This window comes from Rhynchophorus ferrugineus, unplaced genomic scaffold (assembly GCF_030347505.1).
Source record: "Rhynchophorus ferrugineus isolate W39M unplaced genomic scaffold, kcgeb_rfMv2 rfM9, whole genome shotgun sequence".
Classification (NCBI taxonomy): domain Eukaryota; kingdom Metazoa; phylum Arthropoda; class Insecta; order Coleoptera; family Curculionidae; genus Rhynchophorus; species Rhynchophorus ferrugineus.
The window spans coordinates 7,621,686-7,646,224 of NW_027472588.1; the positions used below are offsets into that span (position 1 = coordinate 7,621,686).

Below are 24,539 nucleotides of genomic sequence, written 5' to 3' on the forward strand. Positions count from 1 at the left end.
GTTTCTAGGCGTTTATATATAATCGGAGAGGTCCAGAAGGAAAATAGCTAACACCCGGACTGAAAATACTCTTTCAAACCATTTCAGAAAGCCGAAAAGCGGAATCAACAAAGTTTAGAGATGATAAAACCAAATCAAACTGTTACTGTAGGGGATAACTGACATCGGTTCAACAAAGTGAACAATATAGTGTTGCAAAAAAGGCCAGCTATAGCGAGCAATAGACACAAAGTTATCTCCTTGCATGACAAAGATCGTTATGAATGACATGCTTTCTCAGCATCAATAGGAAACTTCTGCCACATCCAGTATACTCATCTTCATGTTCTGATTACCACACTTTCAGCGAAGCCATGCTACTCAGATCTGAACAAGTGGTAATCAAAAAGCCAAATTATGAGTTTAAATTACTTACTCATTAAACTTACTAGTTCTTCTCACTAAAACTAATTATTTAACAAACGTCTTAAGAGAAGAGTGACATTGATTGACATGGATTATTAGAATAAGAGTCGCTGTCAATAGTAGTTGATGATTTTAAATATATTGTTGAAAAAATACACGGTCGTTATTCGTTAAACTGTTATATACCGTTAGTCAAACCACTATATTTCAAAATTCTCTTTACTTTACTTCCTTTCACTTTAGTGATTACCATTTTTTCAAACCAATCTCTTATTAGAGGCTAGTAATTAGAATTGTTTTAAACATTATATCATCCAAATCTATAGACTAACAACGAATGTATCAACAGATCTTGCCTAATATCATCAAGTCTCGATATAAACTATATTTATTCCTCATTATAAGTTACTATCAAGCGCCTATCGATCAATTATATTTTTAATTAATATCTCACAATGTATTTTATCCCATTACGTTATTGATCATATAAACAATCTGTGGAAAGATGACATTTTAAGGTTAAGAAATCGCTAAAAAAGTTATATGCTTGAAACCAGTGATGCAAATGTTAAAAAAACACTTCGTCTGTGATTTATTCATTGAAAAATATCGGCAGATCGAGGCTCGATATCATAATCTTGAGGTAGTACACGTCATTCGATCTAATTTTTGCGTTATTGATTACTCGAAGCATATTTCTTTCTTTAATTAAAACTAACAAACGTGATTTATTCTTTTAATCCTTCCTCCTGTCGATCTAATGAATCACTCATAAGGTTTACCAGCAAACATATTAAGCTGTTAAAAGAATCTGGTCTTACTAAGGTAATGGTAAAGAACCATTAGTTTAACTTTAATTATTGGGTTGAAAGCTATCAATATACATGGTAAATTTCAAAAAATATACAAATGTTATAACAGAACCTACAATTGCAGTACAAGTTTAGTGCAATCCCGAAATATAAAAGACAACCCTCGTATAGCTGAATGTTATCTATTCGAGTCCTGTTACGGGAGAATTCGTACAGTCGCGAGTAGATTTCCATCAAAAACATCATCGAAGCAATTGACGAATGTTTAGGTACAAGTACAGGACAACATTTCATTAAAAACCGCTTTAAACAGCCAGAAAAATGCAATAAATAAACAAAAAATATTGTATATAAGTCAGGTATTCATATTACTTTATCCATCCCCTGTAGCTCAAGAGAAACATCTCAACATCCAGCTTATTTGCTGGATTTAGATCCTTCTTACTTGTAGCAGTTTTTACACTTACAATTACCGAAGGAAAGTTTTCAGATATTAATTTCAATCACTATGCTGCTCACTAGATTAATTTCTATGTTTTTCCCTAATAACTCTATCTATTATTATTCGAGCTATCGTTAATCTTAATTAAAATTAATTAAAAATCAAGCAGGCGTCGAATTACAAACCGAAAACCAATAATAAATAATAATTACGAAGACACCTTAATTTTTTTCGAATACATTCCAAATTTCGCACCACTATTGATCGGGTATCATTACGAATAGTTCATCATACCAATTTAATTGGAATTTATCAAAATTAAACGGAGCCTTCAGGCAATCATAGAGCGATTTTTTTTATCAGTCAATATCGAGAATGGGGTTTTTATTGTTCGAATGATATTTGGAAGATTGGAACGCCAATCGACGTATGCCATGATCTACATTTATTAGTTATGTTGTTAGTTATATAACAGGTTCTTGTTTCCAAAACTAATTAAAAATATATAAACTATGACGTGAACTGAAAGTTTTTTTCAGTTCGTTTGTTTCTATGGCATCTTCAATTATTATAAAAGATCAAGATATTTAACAAACTGTCACAAGAAGGTAATAACTCATTTTAATGTCATTGTCTGTCATATGACTGAACAGGTTTTAGTTTTAATCTTGTACGAAGATGTTATGTTTAGTTAGTTTTTTATTCATTTTAATTTTACTATTACTTGGAGAAAGTTCCAGTAATAAATTGCCATTTAAACAACTGTATTATTTAATATTTTCACTTGATATGTATTTAATGGTATATAATTAACAGTTTATAAGATAACAGAAAACAATGTGAATTAAATCGGGCCAATTGAAAATTATTTCAATAAAAAATATAGCAGGAAATGAAAGTAATATGGTTCAGTCGTAATATTCTCAAAAATATTCGTTCATTTTATTAAACTATTGTTTTAGTCGATCTACGTGATGAGCCTACCGTATGAATCTTACAGTGAAAAGGAAAATTCAGTATTACTTACTTAACATTTTATAGGACGCTACGAATTTATTCCAACAGCTAATATTAATTAACTGTATTCCAAGAAACGCATTTTTCTACAAATTACAGAAGAGAAATATTGCATATTGCCTGAAGGATTAATAATTCTCGATACATCCGTATTTTGGGCTTTAAATTAAACTGATATATCTATTATCTGATAATATATAATTATTATTTCTTCTCATATAAAAACTGTACGTGCTTTAAAATTACACAGAGATTATATCTTCCTGTCATCAAAGCTAATAAATGGTTTTCATAAAACTTGTTCTTATCTAGTTTACATGAACGTAACTTACTGGTAGTATTTTAAAGTAATTATCTATTAGTGCCGAGTGCTATATAATAACACATAAACAGTTATAATATTATTAATTTCACGTTAGTTGACATTTCATATTAATCATTTGTTAAATATCAAAGCCGTATACATAATACAAATTATGTATTTAATTAATGAATATATTGATTCGAAATTATACGCAGTTTTAATCACTGTACTTTGAAACCAACTGTAATTTTTTTGTAATTATTACTTATTGAATACTACTGCCCTTTCACATATTTAATGTTTATTGATAAATATACCGACCGATATGGAAACAAAATGTTATTGGAACCTCATTCTATCTCCTTTTATTACTTTTATTGATTACCATTCCATATTCTCTTAATATTATATTCCATTTTTTTTAATATTTCTTTAGTTTATCTGGCGTCTCATTAGTTACTATTACATCATCTGCAAATACTCCAACGGACATTTCTTTTTTTTGTAACTTTATATGTATTCCTGACATTTATTTATCACTTCATTGAATAATAAAAACACGAATAATTGATAGAAAACCGTAGAACCAAAAATCTACATAACTATGAATTAATTTTAATAAAATAAATTAACTAATAATTAATAACTTTCATACGCAGTTTTAATCACTGTACTTTGAAACTATCTGTCATTTTTTTATAATTATTACTTATTGAATACTACTGCTTTTTCACATATCTAATGTTTATTGATAAATAACCCGATCGATATGGAAACAAAATGTTATTGGAACCTCATTCTATCTCTCTTTTATTGCTATTATTATCATTCCATATTCTCTTAATATTGTATTCCATTTTTTTATATTTCTTTAGTTTATCTGGCGTATCGTTAGTTACTATCACATCATCTGCAAATACTCCTACGGACATTTCCATTTTTTATAACTTTATATGTATTCCTGACATTTATTTATCACTTCATTGAATAATAAAAACACGAATAATTGATAGAAAACCGTAGAACCAAAAATCTACATAACTATGAATTAATTTTAATCAAATAAATTAACTAATAATTAATAACTTTCATAATTTACTTAAAGGATATATTCATATGAGGGTTATTCCGATCCATATACCCTTAGTTTAAATTACCAATACTTCGAAAAATATTTTTTATATGATATTGTTACCATTATTATTACAGTAGTAGATAATTTCAATGAATAACAAGCTATCATAGATGTAAAACGCATCTCCATAAAAATTATTCACTATAGCAGATAAATCAGTATCATACTAATTATAAAGTATAATCACAACATTTTTTCGATCATTCGAACTCTTCGGTAGCCATTGTTTATTGATTTATGTGCTTTTATAATATTTAAATGAAACGTTAAGTGATATTCTGCAAGATACTGTTGAGATTTCTATTCGAGAAGGTACTTTACATATTAATCAAGTTATTTTATGTCGGTTATCATGTTTATATTCTCAAGGTGGTCTTCTATTAAATGTATTTAGATATGTGATGTCAAGTTGTTGTAGATGTATAAAATAAACACCCACTGATTTATTGGGTTTTTTCTTAATCAATACTTGAACATAACACTTTGATTGACACTCTACATCGTTACATTAAGATCGTGTGAGATTTAAAATAAGATAGCGTATGTTAGAGTGAAATGACCATAACAAAAATATACTTTGTCAATTTCAGAAACATTATAAGGTAAGATCCACATTAAACCTTTAGAATTCGTAAAATATCGGGAATTATCATATACTTCTGTTGAAAAACACGTCACACAAAAACCACAAAATGTTGACAAGTAAGTTTTGATACTCGGGAACCTCTCTCTTCAATGCAATGCGAAAGCGATGGAAGACGGTTAGCAATAGAGTTATTGAAATCTTCGTATCAAACGGCAACACAAATAATAATAAAAATGTCTTCTCCTTCATAGAAAATTATTGCTATTAAAATGCATAAGCGATCCAAGCAAGTTGATTAATTCTAGATAAATTTAATCATTAGAAGAATACATCAAAAGCAAAGATAAAAAATGTAATAATGTAAAACTCCACAGTTAAAAATAATGTGAAAATTGACGCATATGAAGTCCCACAGAAGACGAAATATTCGTTACCAGTTTTCTATGTTTTATCAAATGAATAAATTGAATTAACAGATACCAACAAAACAAGAATAAATCGGAGTAGAATGTGGAAAAAAATTGTTTGGAATTATATGAACTCATGTCAAATACTTCCACCTTCAGTTTAACTTTATATACCTGAGAACTAAACTGAATATGAAGATATGTAATCAAAATAAGGGAACCAAAACTTTAACATAGCCAGGAAGCGAGATACACAGTTTCTGATAACTAATCTATAGTATAATGCCCTAAGATTAAAATGAAAAAGGATTTACAATCTACATTAACATAGTTTTTCTTTAATTTAACATTAAAAGCGGTGGTTAACTGCCTCCAACTTATACTAACTCCATATTGGAATTAGAAAATTTGTATCATCAGTTTGTTTATATTGGGTTATATAAATGTCCATCATTCGAACCAAGAAGGTATAACCAATAAAGAATGTTAAAATTTTCTGATCCAAAATTATTCAAGATTAGAAATTCTTGAAGACTGGAAGAAAATCTCACGACCTGCTAGTACAACATCTCATATCATGCGAAGATTCAAAAATGCTCTATAATTCATCAAACAAGAACAAGATTAAGGGTTAACAATTGACAATGTATCGAAGAAAATATAATATTATATAATATATTTTTTTGAAATGGCGGAAACTTATTCGTACTCTCGATATAATGTATAATAAATATAATTGCTAAAATTGTTATAATGAATCAAATATAGACCAAAACTAAATTATTTCTGCATATTTCTTTAAGATACCATACAAAAAAAATCTCATTGATATTTATGTCTGATTGGCAAAAAATGTAAAAACCAATCGAAAGAGAGTGAAAAAAAGAGAGTCAAAACGAGCAAACGCCAAACTAACCGAAGTATGCGTAAATTTCGTCTCATAGTACTTTCTTCAAATTACCGCAACAAAAGAAAGTATATATTGTCCGGTGACCTTTACCGACCGCTGAACCTGACAGATCGTTAAAAATTAACGAATACATATTTTTGTCATGATTTACCACTGTATTAAAAGAGTCATTTTACAAGAAATTATGTGAGCCACAGAATAAAATTAATATGCATTTTTGAACATTTACTGTTAAATAACAGTTTCATATCTTTAAAACTACATGTAGTTTCAGAAGTACTCATCAATCAACCTCATAAACCTACTAAGTTTAATATCTGAAGACGCTATGTTTCTCATTGCTAAACCGGCTAAAGATATCAATGAATCAAAATAAAAGCTGAGCTAGATTCTACTTTGAACCAATTTTTACAGCAACAAACAATAAAAGTATTTAAGAAAGCAAAGAACTAAAATTATAACAGTATTGAGGGGAATAATATTGAATAAATTCTCAAATTTATAACATAACTTTTAAAATAAAATGAATGTAATGAAATACAATGATAGCTTTACACAAATGACGCATTATGCATAAATAATAATCCTTGAGGCCGCTTGTCTTGGTCAGGAATCTTGGTAATGATCAACACAACCATTTTTACGTCCTACTATTTTTTAATCACAGTGATATATCGCATATTAACTGACATATAACAAACCACAGTAACTAGACGACTAAACTCACTACTCGCTTGGTAGACAACTCAAAACTTCTTCTATTATCCCACACTGTCGAATTACTTTGCATGTTTTGTTCAATATTTCTGAAATAGAATCAAACATCTTTTAGATGAACTACTGAAATGCTGCGAGCTGAATATACCCAGCACAAGAAATGCTATATATCATCAAGCAAGAAATAAATTACAAGAGAGCCAATGTTAGATTATCCAAATTTTGTAAAAAATATTTGCTAATTTGCATAAAAAAAAAACTAAAACAGAAATTACAAATATTACGAAAAGTAATAATAGTAAGATTAACAGAAATTGTCATCAGCTGCTGTCGTCAAACTATTGTCAACATAGAAAACAATAGTTCTATTAATGTTATTTTTAAATTAATCAATATTTATGCTGTAATAAACGACTGCCTTATACCAGAGATTATTATTTTCCAGCCCTTTAACATAATTAACCTTAATATTCATATGATAATTCTTATAAGGAGAGATATAACCTTTCTTCTAAACTAGTAATTATCTAATAAATCTAGCAAGTATACATTTTAATATCAACTTTTCGTCTCGTCTATTTAAAAGGTCTATTTTAAATAATGTTGGCTTCTGAATTTATAGATCAAGATTCAACAATAATTCAAGGATAACAGCCAAACATATTGTTATGTAAAATATAAAATATGTGATTAAGCAAAAGGTCGACAAATTAATAATAATATATTTTTTAACAATTGACATTAAAACATATATTGTTATTTTTTTGGACATAATATATTTGATTTGTTTGGTATCTACCAGCCAAGAAACTGGTCTTAATCAGATATAGCCTCGTGTCCTTTATTTTTATATGATTTAAAAGTTGATAGTAATATATTTTTCTAGATCAAAAAATCGGAATTTTACAAAATATAATTAATTCCAAGTGAATTATGTCCTTAAATCAGTTTATGATGAAAAAACGCAGACATTACATCAGTTATTAGTGGAATTTTCAAGACTTTCGCCACGACTGGTATACATATTTATATATAAAACTACCCATAAATTGTACCCACATCGTATAATCAGATAAGATATAAATTAAAACTCTGAGGTATACTTTAACAAAATGAACATTTAGCAATATTGATAGTTGGTTAATTTAAATAGATTTAAATAATGAAAGTGTTATCAAATACATGTTATGATTCCATACTCCACAAACCGACACATCCTGGTATTTCATTCGACACATTTTATATCGATATTTTGATTTTGATACTTGATACGACATGATCATTCCGTTAGTAACTGCATGGCATCAAAAGTGAAGAATCTTGCGTTTGAAGAAGCTAGTTATTGAAATTCAAAGAGATACATACCGAACAAGTGCCCTCGTTAGCTGTTGATAATAGTGTTACATTTAATTAGAAAAATAGAAGAACAATCATGTATAACCAGTAAGTAATATTAGAGATCTAATACAGAAAAAATCAGCAACAGCAATTATGTACTCCTATGGGATCAAATAGGGACAATATCATCAAAAATTATCAGTCATTCACTGGTGGCTAGCTCTATTCATTATTCAAATGTCCAAAAAGCGTTAACCCAACCAAGAAGCAGATAGCAAACTGAGCACTTTTGTTTTTAAATTTTTTTTAAAGTAATATTGGGAGTTATATTAACGAAATTAATTCTTTTTAAAATCCTGTTTATTAAATACTTGCTCTTTCGCCTATTTTTATTGTAAAACTAGCTAAATAAAAATAAACATACAATGTACCAAAAATATCAAAAAAACGCAAACAATATCGATATTTCTTGTATATGAACATTCATGTCATGAAAATCAACATATTGAAACCAACTAGCGATGGTTTCATCAACTATACAGACATTAATATAGAAACCTCTTCTGACATTGGAGCTCCATCTATGTCAGATTTTATGAAACAATGAAACATAAAACTTACCTAACGGTGAGGTATATTTAACAATCGGTTTAGCGTAGTGAACGGTAGGGGTCACTGTAGCCAAAGGTTTTATTGGTAATGGTACAACCGGCTTAACATACGTGGGTACCACTTTTTTCACGTATGTTGGAAGCGGTGATGGTACTACAGCCTCGGGAACTATGTGCTGTTTCGGCTCGACATGCACAGATGGCCCACTCTTCGATACAACGGCATTAAATCCTGTGAAAATAAGTTCCGAATAACTTTCATAATACATGTAAAAACTGTTTTCAATACCATTTACTGGATCGGCCACATAATTGACAGTACGGACAGAACCATCAGGCTCTACCAGTGAATATTGACCTTTAACAATCTCTCCATCTCTGATTTCCGTTTGTGTTTTATGATCACCTGTGTGAGGGTCAGAAACACCATATTTGAAGGCATATTTTGGATGGGACTAAAATAATACGAAATAATCATAAACATGTAAAAATACAATTTTGCGTAAAAGCACATACGTGGTAATCCACCTCTTCTGGAGCATACTTATGATATGTATCAGGGACAGCAACGATTCCACAGTATATCTTTGGTACTATCGACAGAATACCGAAAATAACAACCTACAATAAATTTACTATGTTAGAAATAGTACCTAGATAATTATTCTATCGATAATGCTGCAGTATATATTGAAAGGCAGGAAAAACATAATTTAAATAAAATAATTTAAATTGTTGGCCATTAATTGGTTATATTAATTCCAAAATTTAACACTGGGTAAGAGTTTAAATTAGAACGTTTGATTCAATATAGAAAAAACTCATTAATATATGAACGAAATCAACTAAAATCAGTAAATTTTTATTTTCTTGTTTTTAAATTGTATATTATTCTATTCTTGTATAACAGGGTGGGTCAGTTTATCGGCATTTCTGTTATCAAAATTGCACTTGTTTAGGAACTTAATTCTTGCCAAAGAATAATTTGAATATTATTGATGAGGTACATTTTTGGATAATAAAGATAAAGATTTAATAAAGAAAATTACAATATATGGAGTTCTTTTATATTGTTAACGATGAGAGAACAATGAAAACTTATTTCTTTTCGACTAATTGAGCGATATAAATGACGTTACGTCCACATTTTGGATGAACAATTTAAATGTCCGATTATTTCTAGTAGAGATCACGTTCAACTGTCCAATCAGAACTCTTTGTGCGATTTTCTGAAATCGAAGATCTCTGTCATAAACCATAATCAACCAATGCCTTTACAGTTAACTTAATTCGGACCATAGCTTAAATTGAGTTGCATTTAGGCAGCTCATTTATTGAAAATTGGTTCACCCAAAAATCAAAACACATAAATCACGACATAATTAATCTAAAATTGTTATTATTCATCGCAAAACTAAAATAAAATTTAAAAATATATGGTGGAACTAGAGATTCTTGAACATTTTTACATATCTTAATTTTTTTAAAGGATTTTCTTGACAAATTTGACCGGAAAAGTATCTATTCTGATAGAAGATAATTTATGACGATTCATTTAAAATATTGCCCAATATATAAGATAATATTTGCTCAGGTATTTTTAGGTGCTGCATATATTTCGATTAGCAATTTCTATTGGTAAAAACGCGTAAAAATGCTTAAACATATCTATATAAACAACTTAATTATAATTAACTAACCAACTGTTAGATAAGATGATTTTGACGATTCCGTGGTTTCTCTACCTAATGTAACAGTTTCTCATTTAGTACTATTAAGTCTTTCAATGTATATGGACGCTATCATGCTTGTTGGACCTTAGAAAAACTCTTAAAACCATTAGAAACATATGGTGTTCTGCTCCATCAAGTTCTAATTATCTATTTGATTTCAAATATGTATTAATTGGAAATTTCGATATCGATGATAAAGAACGGACCAAAAAATTTCGGAGACAATTAATTTCAAGATTTATTCAACAAAAAGCCAGCTCAAATTCTTAAAGAACTTTCAATCAGCTTTATCGGTTAATAATTGATATATTACTTTCATACATGTAAATACAACATAAAATATTCAAAAAGAGATACATTTTTTAGCACATGAGTTGATTGAATATGCAATATATTTCGAACTATTTATGAAACAAACATCATTGTTTCATTGCTTGCCATACAAAAGAGAAGAACTTGTATATAATACTGTTGAGTCTTTCAATGTATATGGACGCTAATCATGTTTGTTTGACTTTAGAAAACTCTTAAAACCATTAGAAATATATGGTGTTCTGCTCCATCAAGTTCTAATTATATAGTTTGATTTAAAATAATTTTTAATTGAAGAGTTCGATATCGATGATAAAGAACAGATCAAAAAATGTCGAAGACAATTGATTTCAATATCTATTCAACAAAATCCCAGCTCAAATTCTTAAAGAACTTTTAAACAGATTTATTGGTTAATAAATGAACTATTTACATACAGGTAAATACAACATAAAATACTGAGAAGGAGATACATTTTTTAGCAAATGAGTTGATTGAAAATGCAACGCAATTTTGAACTATTTAAATATCATAGTTTCATTGCTTGGCATACATACGAATTTTCTCTATCGTACTGTCACTGGTGATGAAAAAGTGAATTTACTACAACAATACCAGGCGCAAACAGGCATAGACTAGGTCTGCTGAATCATCCCTATCGATACCAAAGCGGAATATACATAATAAAGGTTTGTTTTACATATGGTGAAATCAACAAGGTAAACCGATGAGACTATTACCACAAAAATCTATTGATATCAAATGAACAAACTGAATGAAGAAATGTTGCAAAAAAGACGACTAATAGCAGGTAACACATGAAAAGTCATCATCCTGCATGACAACGCTCAAAGTTGGAAAAATTGTGAAAGACATATAGGCTACTCACCAAACATTGCGTCTTCTGATTAGATCGAAATAGCATAGAAAAATCTCATAGAAAATGATGAAAAATATTTTAATTGATTATATTCTACTATTTTTTCTAAATAAATATACACAATAAATTAAAAATCTCTAATAAATTAACAATTAACTAATTATCTAATATGCTAGATCGAGAACGAATACAATCGTTAATATATGTCACATCATAGATCGTGTTTAATCAACAATATGCTCAATAATTTTTAAAAATACCATTGAATGAAAAACTACAGTATAAAAATAATAATCTATAGTAATTAAATTACTTCAATAAAGCCCTCATTTGACTAACTAATCTAGCAACTTATTGGAAAACCCAGTCACCGCGATATTATTCACACTCAATAAACACAATCACAAACCAACGTCCTGGAAACACTCGAATAAATATCCCTGTCGACACCTCGGAAAATTAATTACCTTTAAATTATTCATTTTTGGTTTTAATTTTTCTGAAACGGGCACTGAAGCTGACTGACACACATCCATTTTCAACAATGCTTTTATCTGTTCGCCCGTTCTCAACGCATATTACCCCACCTTGAGAAAAATGTTGCAATTCAATCATTTGTCCCGGTACAAGGCTGCCGAAAATCCAATGGTCCTTCGACGACGTCTTCCCCTAGTCATTCTCGGGGTCCAGACCGTTCTGTTCGCGCAATCGTAATTATGGTAATTAGAAATAACGAACGGAGCCATTGTCTTAAGATTTTATTGGGTGTTTTGTGTCGCAATTGAATCTTATTCGAACAAACTAAACTAATCTTAACGTGAAATGGGACATTCAAAAGTTGATTTGATGATTAATATCATCATTTACCGTGAAAAAAGTTAATCTGATTCCGAAGTGAAATAAGGCATCATTTATAGCAAAAAAAATCTAATTATTTCGAAAAAGCTGTTAGCAGGAAATGGAAGAAGTTAAGTAAAATTTTTACGCATCAGAACTAACGTTTTTCTTTAACAATTCTCTTCTGAAATGGGTTAATAGCCTTCCTCAATAATTCCTTTATTTATTAGCATTGGGCTACAGAAAGTGTTACCGAAATAATACACTGATCTATTGACATATTACATTACAGCCTTAATGTTTAGAGTCAAACACGAAAAAGCCTACTTTACAATTAAAACAGCTAAAGCAGGTATATCACAAGGAATTTTATTGGTGCCAATTCTTTATCTAATCTACACATCTACATTTGCTGATGACAGCGGAGATGCCATACGAAAATAAACAGGCAAGTGACAATATAAATAATTGTAGCTAAACTTGGAAAATAAAAATTAACCAAAGTAATTAAATATGTGCAGTACAAAATAAACTGCTGGTACATAATCAAGTTTTACAGCACAAAGTCCTCTTAAATAATGTGGGTGCATACTGATACTAGAGGACTAATTACTTATATCGAGACCTTCAGATACCGACTGTCACCCAGGAAATCAAGAGAATTGTAAAGAGACGTGAGACTCTCTCCTTCCTATTCGATTATCATGTCAATATCAAGTAATACAACTCTTGGATAACACCAGAATAGTATTTGATCTTATCGAGTGTAGAGTAGTGAGGGGCATTTAATAGAAAAACAGCGGTGTTATATATAAACATTATTACACCAGAGACTAAGATAGGATCGATGGATTCTCTTAGTTATATAACTAAATTTAAGTTAAGGTAAAGGATAAATCGTAGTTTAGTCGGCAACGACTAGTAACAATATAATTTTTTTTAATAATTAGACTGAAAATTACCGATTGATGACCATTATAATGACCGATTACAAGAATTATTATTATGACCATTATAATTAGATCTATTGTAGAGCCACACTTTTTTTGAAAATATATCAGAAATTATCACAGTTAAAATAGGATTTTATTGGTGGGATCATACTCTGGGATATTTTACCAAAATATAAAACATAGCAAGAGCAATCTTATCGTAGCTTATTCCATTAAGATGAGACATTGTAAGCTAACCCATGAATATTTTTTAAAAAGGGAACCTTATCAAAATGTGGTAATAAACTCACATTAAACACAGAGCCAGTTAGACATATACTTAATGTAGTGCACTGCATACCAATCGAACAGCGTAGATGCTACTGTACATTGAAAATAATATAGAACCTATGCGTCAGCCTTAAAAATATTGACTGTGCTGGAGGCAGTGAAAAAAGTTTCAAGCATATAGTAGATAAAAAACTTAAATATAACTTAAATCTAGGTATATAACTAGGAGGACCCATCCGCCCTATCTCCGTCTCTGGTGAAATAATGTTTATATATGTGCTGTATTTTTTATTATATGCACTTCACTACACAACACTACACAAGATCAGATGGTTTGATTCTTTTGAGCCTGTGTCCTATTCTGATGGTATCCAAAAGCTACAATGCTTCAATATTCTCATGAGAATGGAGTCCTTCCTCATGCCCCTTGCAGTTCTTTTGATTTCTTGACTGACTGTGGGTATCTAAAGGTCTCGATGTTTGTTAGGTAGTTAGTCCTGTAGTATTTGGGTGCACCCACGATACTTCTCAGAACTTTGATCCGAAAAATTTGTATTGTGTTTATGTTACTCTTTGTTTATGAACTCCGTATATCCATATGGGTTTCAGTATTATAGTATTATAGTATTATATAAGATAGCTATTTATTATGTACCGGTAATTGTGATTTTATTCTAATTAGCCAATACATTCTCCTATATTTCAATTCCAGTTATTTTCTTTTCTTCTTTATATGTTCCGTCCAGCGAAATTTTGCATCGAGATTCATTCCGAGATATTTAGCGTTATTGCTATATGGAATGATTAGTATTATTTACTGTTATTGGTGCTTGTACGGTCTGATTGTAGGTGAACTGCACATGTACAGATTCACTTTCGATAATTTTTATTTTCCAAGCTTGTGTCCAATTATTTATATTGTCACTTGCCTGTTGTAATATTCGTGAGCCTTGTTCACTATTGTCTCCGGCCGCTATAATCGCAGTATCATCAGCAAATGTAACCACCTTAATATTCTCCATTTGTGATATATCACAAGCGTAGAGTAAATAAAGCATTAACCCCAGCAGACTTCCTTATGGTATACCTGCTTTAGCTTGACCGATATATGAATTAAGAGTCGCCGATTAACCAAATCTGAGTTAAAATTTTGCTTTAAAAATATTTTAACGAAATTTCTTCTTTCAGCCTAATCGACAGCATATATAAACCTTTTTTATCAATTACTTTACTTCAATTATAGAGGAAATTTATTATACACTCTTGTATTAAAAGAATAAATTGGGAAAGATAAAAATCTAAAACATTAAAAAAAAATATTTTGTAGTTTTTATTTTAAAATATAGTATCCTCTTATCAATAGTCCTTCCTCCAATTTATGAGTTCCGTCATTATTTCCATTGTTAACGAATACTGGAAAATATACACATTAACATCTCAAAACTCAACCCATAACTTCAGCCAACATATTGGCACACCATATTATTGCATAAAAGCACCACCTTGTATCAAACTAAAGAACCTATTCTACATATTCGCAGATAGAGTAATAATAGAAGGAATGGAACAAATGGAAATCTCATTTTTAGGAACAATTTTCCGCTTGGTTTCCAATATTGTTTATGCATTCGCATCTGCGATTTTATTTAAATTCATAAATTAATTACTCCAAATTGGTGTTAATTGTTTTATTAATCGGAAGACCAATTATGATAATAGCGCTGTTAAATAATTAGCGCATTTATTAATAACGATTGCGTGTCTGTGAGTGATTAACATTGGAAAAAATTGACCTAGGATAATGATAAATGAATAAATGGATAGTCTGTCTAAAAGCGATTAAATATTATTTAATTTTATGGAATAATGATGAATGTTTAGTGGTTTGGAAAATAAGTTTTGCTCTTGGTTGTGGTATTTATTATTACAATATTTTCGGAGAAACATGTTCAAATTTGGCATGATTTCTTTAATAAAATAATGTATTTCTTTCTCTTATCTGTTTGATGACATGGTAATATTTTTCAGAAAAATAAGCTAGTGTGACTTACACATTTTCTAAACTGTTTTTTATTGTATTTTTTAATGATCTACTAATGAATGATCTGATATGTCTTATTTCCTTTCCAAACCGAGATCTAAGTATGTATAACAGGTCAATGTTAAAACACATTATTTTGGCAAAATTGCTTTTTTATTATTCAACATAATTCCCTTCAAGGGTGATACACTGATTATAGCGACCCTCCCACTTTTCGATGCCATTTTTGTCATACGATTTGCCCTTTGCTTCAAAATAAGACTCAGTTTCGTCAATCAGCTCTCAACGAGCAACCAAGGATGAGGAAGCAATTCGAAATCCAATTTTTGACTCGGTAAATTATCTTGCTGTAGCAGGACTTTATTTTCCTCCAAATGCGGCCGTTTTTCGGCGATTTCGTCTTTCAAGCGGTCCAATAACGTTATGTAATAGTCGCTGTTGATGGTCCTTCCTTTTTCAAGGTATTCAATGAAAATTATTTCATGCGCATCCCAAAATATAGACGCCATAACATTGCCAGCCGACTGTTGCGTTTTCCCACATTTTGGAGCGGGTTCATCGTGTGCAGTTCACTTGGATGACTGTCGATTGGACTTCGAAATGAAACCATATTTCATCCATTGTCACATATCGACGCAAAAACTCGGGCTTCTTACGTTTGATCATCTTCAAACACTGCTCCGAACTATCAAGTCGCCATTATTTTTGGTCAAAAGTGAGCTCGAGTGGCACCCACTTTGCACAGTGCTTTCTCATACCAATATTCGTGAATGATATTATGTACACGTTCAGTTGATATCTTCAGAGTCACGGTCATTCAAAATCATTTTGTGGATTGTTTTATGTTTTCTTCGGTAACAACCGCTTTTCGGCGTCCACTGCCTTTACATTCTTCGATGCTCATTTTACCACGTCTAAATTTGGCATACCAGTCCTGGATGGTTGATTTTCTTGGGGTAGTGTCCGGAAACTCGGCATCAAGCCAAGTTTTTGCTTCAACTGTATTTTTTCCCTTCAAAAAGCAATTTCAACACGCGAAATACCTTTTTATTCATTTTTTTTCACAATAACAAAAGTTGCTTCACTCAAAATGCTATAATTCACAAACTAATGATCCGACAGCTGCCAATTTATAGACGCGATCTTTTGAGGGTTAAGGCTACTAAACAACATATAGATTTAATTCTAGTAGCGCCATATATGTGTCAGGCCGGGGACTTTTCAATTAACCTGTTACCTGTTGCTCATGCTCATGCAGGTACTAAATTATGGTGGCAGATCATAGTACTGATGAAAAATAGTGTCGATAAATAAATGTGTCGTAACATACTGATATTGGATAGTATTGATTAAATCAATAACAGGCGATGATAATAGCAATAACCAAGATAATTAATAACAACATTAGTCCATAGTAGCCAATGACATTGAAAGATAATCATTATAAACCAGACAATAACGTAACTGATGGCAATGATAAACTATGCTGAGCTGGAGTATGACATGTGCTTACGGCACGAAAGGAAACTAACGCACGACGTACCAGCTTATGTCCTAAAACTAACAATAATGGACGTGCAATGAGAGAGCAACGTGCATTGCTTATTGTGCTTGTGCTATTGTGCACTCACTTCTCCATCTCCAGCTATGATGAACTTGCGATGCATACAAGGGAAAAAGTCAAACGCCACACGATAGATTCGGTGGCGTTTACGCATGATTCAAGTTATCCTAGATCATAACTACACATCAATAACTTTGGGCGCTTTGGCGTTAGTTTCTTGCTTATAAAATAGTTATAAATTATAATTACAGTTGCGACCATAAACTATTATCTTTGATTTATCATAATTTAAGGATTATGGGGAACATACGACGATTCGAAGAAATAAAATAGAGGACGATAAAATATGTAACGATAAAAAATAATAAAGAAAGAATAATAAATGGAAAATAATAAATAGAATATAGCAAATGAGGACTTAAAAATATAAAATAACGAATAGAACATAACCATTTATTTAATAAATAATAAATGGGATTTAAAATGGGAAAACTCTGTGAAAAAACTCACCATTTGATGAAAGTCAGGTTGGGCAGCATAAAACACAGTAAAATAAGCTGAATAAGACAATGATATTGACTCGGAACGTTGCGTCTTTACAAATAAACTCTTATGAAGTTCTAACGTCCCTCGGACGTATTAAGATATCATATTTGGCAAATACAACCACCGAAGAAACATCAAGAATGTTGCTATTCATTATTCTTTTTAATTAAATAATTAATAATTAATAATAAAATTCCAAGTACAATGGATATTCGGATTGATTTATGATTTCCTTGAATGGTACTTGTCTTTGTATTTTCAGAAAAAAAAATATCGAGAAAATATAAACAAATAATACTCTCTTTTACACTATCAAAACAATTATTACAGCTGAACAATCAATGTTTTTAAAGATCATAATTTCATTTAATTCATTATAATATTTTTAAAATTACTTTCTCCCTAATCCATCACGTAAACCTATTTCTCATATCTCACAAACGCCGAACAATCGTTTGTTCTTTTACAATACGCCGTAACACATGTGCTGAAAATAATATAAAACTCTTATCTTAAACGCTGTTCTGAAAACATGGCGGCTCGAAGCCTCTTCCGATTTCACAATGGCATTTCTTTAAATAGTATTGCGTGTATCTGCGAACGTAAGAATTAACGCCAAGATTTGCATACTAAACTCTGTATTTTTTTTCAGTTGGGTAAGCCAGATAACATCAGTTAGAATCTGTTAAGGTTTTTGTTCAATGATTTCAATGATAAATATAATAAACGGTTATTATGTGTTGCTTAAATGGACGCCATCAATCGTATTGTTATATTTGTAGGCTTTATAGGAAGGTTAATTTTAATTATAATCACAAGTTAATATTAATTACATGATAAAGAGAGAGCCCACAGTATAAGTATGAAGGTAGATAGAAACCTAAAACAACATAGTTCAAACTATTGTCAACAATATTACCATCTACACAAAAATATTTTTTATTAACACGTAATTAATTAATAATTAATTTAACGTATTAACACTGCGGTTTTTCTATTAAATGCACCTCACTACATTACACTACAAAAGATCAAATAGTTTGATTCCTTTGAGTCTGTTTTCTGTTCTGGTGTTACCCAAGAGTTGTCTTACATCGATATTAACATGAGAATGGAGTGTATCCTCATGTCTTCTGGTGATTCTTTTGATTTCCTGAGTGACAGTCGGTATCTGAAGGTCTGGGTGTACGTAATCAGTCCTGTAGTATCTGGGTGAACCTACTATAATTCTCAGGATTATGTTCTGGTATTGTATTGTATTTATATTAATTTTGTTCCAATTAAGAAATACATTTTTCTATATATGAACAACTCTCCTTTTTTTTTCGTTTTCCTCCCTAGCGAAGTTTTACGTCAAGATTCATTCAGTATCTTAGTTCAGCGTTATTGCTAACAGGTCAATTAAAAAGTCGCTGACCTACCATAGTAAAACACATTCTTTTGGCAAAATTAGTTTTTTTTATTCACCATAATTCCCTTCAATGGTGATACACTAATTATAGCGACCCTCTAACTTTTCGATACCATTTTTGTAGAACGATTGGCCAGATCCGAAAATTATTCCATGCGCATCCCAAAATACTTGGACTATATATATATATAGAAAATAAAAAATCTATTAATTTGCTTTAAAACATCTCCTACTTTACGGACGAAATTGGCGACTGGTTGACGTCGATAAAGAGCTACATTGAGGGTTCTTATATATTAGAAAACAGACTAACCCGTCTCGCTTGTTCACAATTCAGATAGATTTAAACCTAATTTACGGACAGTTAGGGTCGTATAACATAACCTGTATATAGAAATATGAATAACTATAAGAATTTTCATTGTACATGAAATACTGATTAGCAATATTAGCAACACAGTTTACTCAAAGTGCATAATTTATTATTTTATTTTAGATATTCTATCTTACAGTTTATTTGTTCAATATTAATCCAATAATATAGCATAAATATAATAGAATATGAGACATCATGATTGTAAATAATGATGAATATAATAATATAATGAGTATTCAAAAATAACTTAATTGAGAATATTGGTTTTATTAATATTTAGAAAATGTAACATTTACACAGAAATTATTTAGTTGTATATTATATAAATATATACTTGTAATGTTAATGAAAGATAAAATTACTGATATATATTATTCAACAATAAAATTATATTGAGAAGAAAGACTGAAGCTGTACTATTATATGTTTGCGTTAAAGAATTTTGGAGATTTGTTTTTACGATTTTTAGCAACAATTAAAGCGGATTGCATAAAACTGTAGATAGCATTTTTTACCTTGTATCGGTGGGAAATGTGCCAAGTTAAATAAATAATGAGGTATTATATTCCACGCCGGCGGAATCATTTGGCTTAGATTGTCCTATAATAGCGCTTTCAATATCTTTTTTCTTTACCAACAATACTGGTAAATATTAGTTTGAAAAACTGTTGTAAAATTTCTATAATCCAAATTTTATTGTCATGGGATACATTTTGTTAGATAAGTAGAGATAAATACAGATATGTTTATATATATACAAATTAAATGTTATGAAAAATGTTAATAATGTTTAAACCCTGCTAAAAATCCATGACCAAAAGCTCCAGCAGGCGCAGGGACCGCTATAGCAGCAGGTTTAGCGATTCCTCCATAATATCCTGGACCAATTTTCTTCACCACTGCATTGAAACCGTTAACATCGTCGGAAGTATAATGAACCACACGCACAGAACCATCGGGTTCTGCAACCGAGTAAGAACCCTTCACCACATCCCCGTCACGTGTTTCAGTTTGGGTTTTGCTGTCTCCTGTGAAGCCATCAGCTACCCCGTAGTTAAAGGTATACCGTGGATGAGCCTAAAACAAATGACAAGCGAGATTACTTAACAAATGTGGGTTCAACTACTTTGTTCTTACATAAAAATCAACATCGTGACCATGTTCCCCTGTGGCGTATGCTAGAGGACCTCCTGCTGTACCTGCAAAGGCTGGACCAGCAGCCAACGGGAAACCAGCATAACCAACAGCCGGAGATGCATATCCAGCACAAGAAAATCTTACTCCGATTAAAAATGCCAAAACCTATAAATATATGTCGATATTTAGTAAGTTTTTAGTAAGAATAATAGATGATATTTAAAATATTGTTAAGGACAATCATCAAAAGGTTGCAATACCATATATGACACAAATCGTCTGATGCTAATAATGATTTGTGTTTATAATACAAAGGCGAGATCATTTCATGACTTAACATCGTGATATATCAGGTCTCCACCTATTTCTTTAGCAGATTGTAAACGATACGAGTTTGTTAAGGCGGCAAGATGTCTCTTCCACTTTTAGGATAGATGGATTATTCGAAATTTATATTTAATATAAGTTATAATTGTAATTTTCTGCAGATAAGTATATAAAATCCGATAAAAATTACTTGGTCACTCGCTAGTCAGTTCAATGACGAAGATTATAACCTGGATACCATGTTATATAATATATGAACTCCCGCGAGCCGACATATAGTGACAAAACGCAAACAGCTTGGGGTTAAACTAAATCAAATGTACTGGCTGATAGGACGTAAATCTAAATTATCATTAGATAACAAGGTTTTGCTATATAAGTCAACACTGAGGCTCATTTGGACCTATGGTATTAAACTGTGGGGTACTACTAGCAAATCAAACACAGCTGTCCTTCAGAGGTGTTGCGAGTCATCGTCGATATTACGTTTCCAACAAACTAATTCAGCGCGATATCCCCTTAGAAACCATAACGAATGCGATTCGAAGTTTTAGTGTTATAGACTGTTAGTACATCCCAATGCAAATCCCAAACAGAAAAATATACGCGATGACAGTGAAGTGCGTAGGCGCTTGAGCGCAAACTACAATACAAACTGATTAATAGACACATAGTGTTAGATATAATGATCTCTAGAATAAGTTAAAATAGTATTTAGAATAAGTTTGAATAGTATCTGGAATAAGAGTTACATTATAAGTTTGTACAGCACTTACTTACTGAAAATCATATAATAATACTTATTGCCTACAGCTAGATTGCAGAAGCAATAAACATGTACTTCAGTTACGACTTTTTTATTTGAATATAATATAAATGCTTAGTTTCTAAAATAAGTAACAGTCATCACTAAGGTTTAGGTATGACGAGTACGGTAACTAGGAATTTTAAATTCGAATTAATTTAATATTGTCATAACTAACTTAGAATTTGTGACAGGCTAGCTGGATTTAACGAAAAAAACACATATTTTTACCACCCAACATGCTGATGATTTTTTCTCGCGATATAAGCAACATGTAAACACACAAACAAACGACAGTTTGAATAAACGAATTGTTGTTGATTTAGCGAACCAATTAGAAACCATAAGCACTTTTCCTTAAAGACCTAAATATATCCTCAGATCAAACATCGATACAAAAATGCACCTTTTAGTTCTCCAATGTTGTCTTTCACATTCACTAACTTTAACAACAGAAGGAAACATTCTAATGCAACTTGGAAAAGAAAGATACTGAGGAGAGATGACTGAATGGCCAAGGAACCTGAATCCAAGCAAGAGGGTAACAAGTGTTGGCAGCTAGTTAATATTCAGATATAGCCCAATAAAATACTGGCATCAGTTTTTTGGTATGTTAAAGATTTTTTTTAATGAATTACCCCCAGATTGATGGTGTAACAAACTCAGATTATTATTATAACCTTTTAAACCATCTTGGTGTAAGAAGAATTCATTTTACATCGACATAAGGCACCTGATTTGACTGCGTGAAACTCCCATGAAACACGAAAATTGAACTGTTTTAGGTGTAGAGGAGTGTAGGTAGAACTCCTCTAAAACCACCGCACTGCTTGGATCCATAAATTCTAAGATTAATGTACTCTATTAATACTTACAAGTGTATTAAATTTGAGAGAATTTATATGTTAATCATTTAAAGTTCTTAATGATGTTAAAATATGTGTAATCATTAGTTGTATTGCTCACAGACAACTGAACAAGTGTATAACTTGAAATTATCAACGCTTCTAGAACTATTTCCGAGTGTTACAAACATCTTATCCTCACTTTGTGTGATTTTGAATTAATTTTGACGAATTCATACTAATGTTATTTAACTATTAGAACAGTGATCTTAGATATCACTGGTTAAACTAGATATTTTTTGATGATATGATAAAGTTCGACGTTGAAGGTGACGGTATATTTGCAAGAAATAATTCTAATTTCGTATTATTCTTACCAAAACTTCGATATACAAGACAAAAGCTCTCATTACAACACGTTTCAATTTACAATTCATCAAAAAAATAGTATATCCAACCCGACTGAATACACTTAAATATACTTACACTCAGTAACGCCATTGTTTCACGAGATACTACGGATCTTCTCGGGCATCACTCTATTTATAATCAAATGGACCCTTACTCTCCATCCAAGCACGTTTCCATTCCAAGGTTTTCATTGTGTCTTGATACATTTCGCAAAAAAATTCTCCTCGATGTTAATACCATCCAAGTAGCTGTCGATAATTGTCATTCGCGATGGTTTGTTTAATACTAACTGAAACAAACTGATGCTGCATCCGAAGATGCGCTTAGTAAAAGAAGAAGCGATGCATCTATCATCATCTTATAATAAAGAACATCTTCACACTCTCTTAAAAGCAGTGGCGTATCATATTTGCAATATTATTATTATTCATATATTTTAATATATAGTCTATTCAAAGTTATTTCGTACATACGTCATCTGAATTTGTGACGTCAAAACGTCGCGATGTTGCTGCATCATCTGTGAGTTTTAGTTCAATTGGGCTTTGATATACAACAAAATTCTAATTTAAATAAAATAATTGATCTAAAAACTGATCTAAAACTCAGAGTTGATGCGGCAATATTGCGACGTTTTGACGTATGTACAAAATAACTTTGAATATACTATCTATAAATATAAACAAGATCTGAAAACTTAAACAATTAATTAATTTGATTTTTTAAATTATTAGTGTGTTTATTTTTTATTAGTATTTTTATAATGTTAATTTTTTAAAAATATATTTAAGAATATTATGAATATGACAAAAAATTATATCATTTTATTTCGTCATTAATTTCAGTTCTTTGGTAACAACATCTTTTTTAAACCTATGGAAGACATAATTCGAATAATCGAAATAAAATCAGAAAAAAATACACGTCTAATAGGATAAATACTATTACCCACCACAAAGGTCAACAGAAAAGATCATCACGTTTCCATGTACTGAGCAATTTTATAATTCGTTCAATAGCAAAAATTATTTATTTTAACGTAAGAACTATATGTGTGTTTAGTTTATAAATAATATTCAAAATTAAATCAATTAAATTTTATTTTAAAATGTAAACAGACTACAATATAAATAAATAAGAAGCAATAGGCTCTATAATAAATAATGATTGACAAAATTGATGTTGATGTTCGTACAGTTTCTTTTATTCATCATCATTATCAACGCCAGCTTCATTCTCTGATTGTAACTGAGCCTCACTTGGTGAAATTTTCCGTACTACTGCATTAAATCCGTTATGTTTGTCTGCGTGATAATATACGGTCCTCAAAGAACCATCCGGTTCGATTAAGTAGTAATGTCCCTTTACCACATCACCATCTCTCGTTTCAAAATGGCTTTTAATGTC

The 24,539-nt window shown here is 30.6% G+C and overlaps 3 protein-coding genes across 3 annotated transcripts in view; 1 reads left to right on the plus strand and 2 right to left on the minus strand.

The window, feature by feature from the left end:
- The window catches only part of LOC143202178 (uncharacterized), a 29,928-nt gene extending 17,772 nt beyond the window's left edge, over positions 1 to 12,156 (minus strand). The window contains exons 1-4 of the mRNA XM_076413475.1: positions 12,077 to 12,156; positions 9,201 to 9,305; positions 8,974 to 9,139; positions 8,695 to 8,916 (exon numbers count right to left, since the gene is read on the minus strand). Of these exons, the coding sequence (XP_076269590.1) occupies positions 8,695 to 8,916; positions 8,974 to 9,139; positions 9,201 to 9,305; positions 12,077 to 12,145 (562 nt within the window). The 5' untranslated portion in view covers positions 12,146 to 12,156. The remainder of the gene's footprint in view (positions 1 to 8,694; positions 8,917 to 8,973; positions 9,140 to 9,200; positions 9,306 to 12,076) is intronic.
- LOC143202177 (uncharacterized) overlaps positions 1 to 24,539 on the plus strand; it is a 262,136-nt gene that overhangs the window by 227,139 nt on the left and 10,458 nt on the right. The gene's annotated exons all lie outside the window — the stretch shown is intronic.
- Positions 20,276 to 23,449, minus strand: LOC143203198 (larval cuticle protein A3A). Its single transcript, XM_076415336.1, has 3 exons — positions 23,208 to 23,449; positions 20,745 to 20,909; positions 20,276 to 20,684 (listed from the first exon to the last, which is right to left on the minus strand). Exons 1-3 carry the CDS (start codon positions 23,220 to 23,222, stop codon positions 20,388 to 20,390), a joined length of 477 nt encoding a protein of 158 aa, XP_076271451.1. The 5' UTR covers positions 23,223 to 23,449; the 3' UTR covers positions 20,276 to 20,387.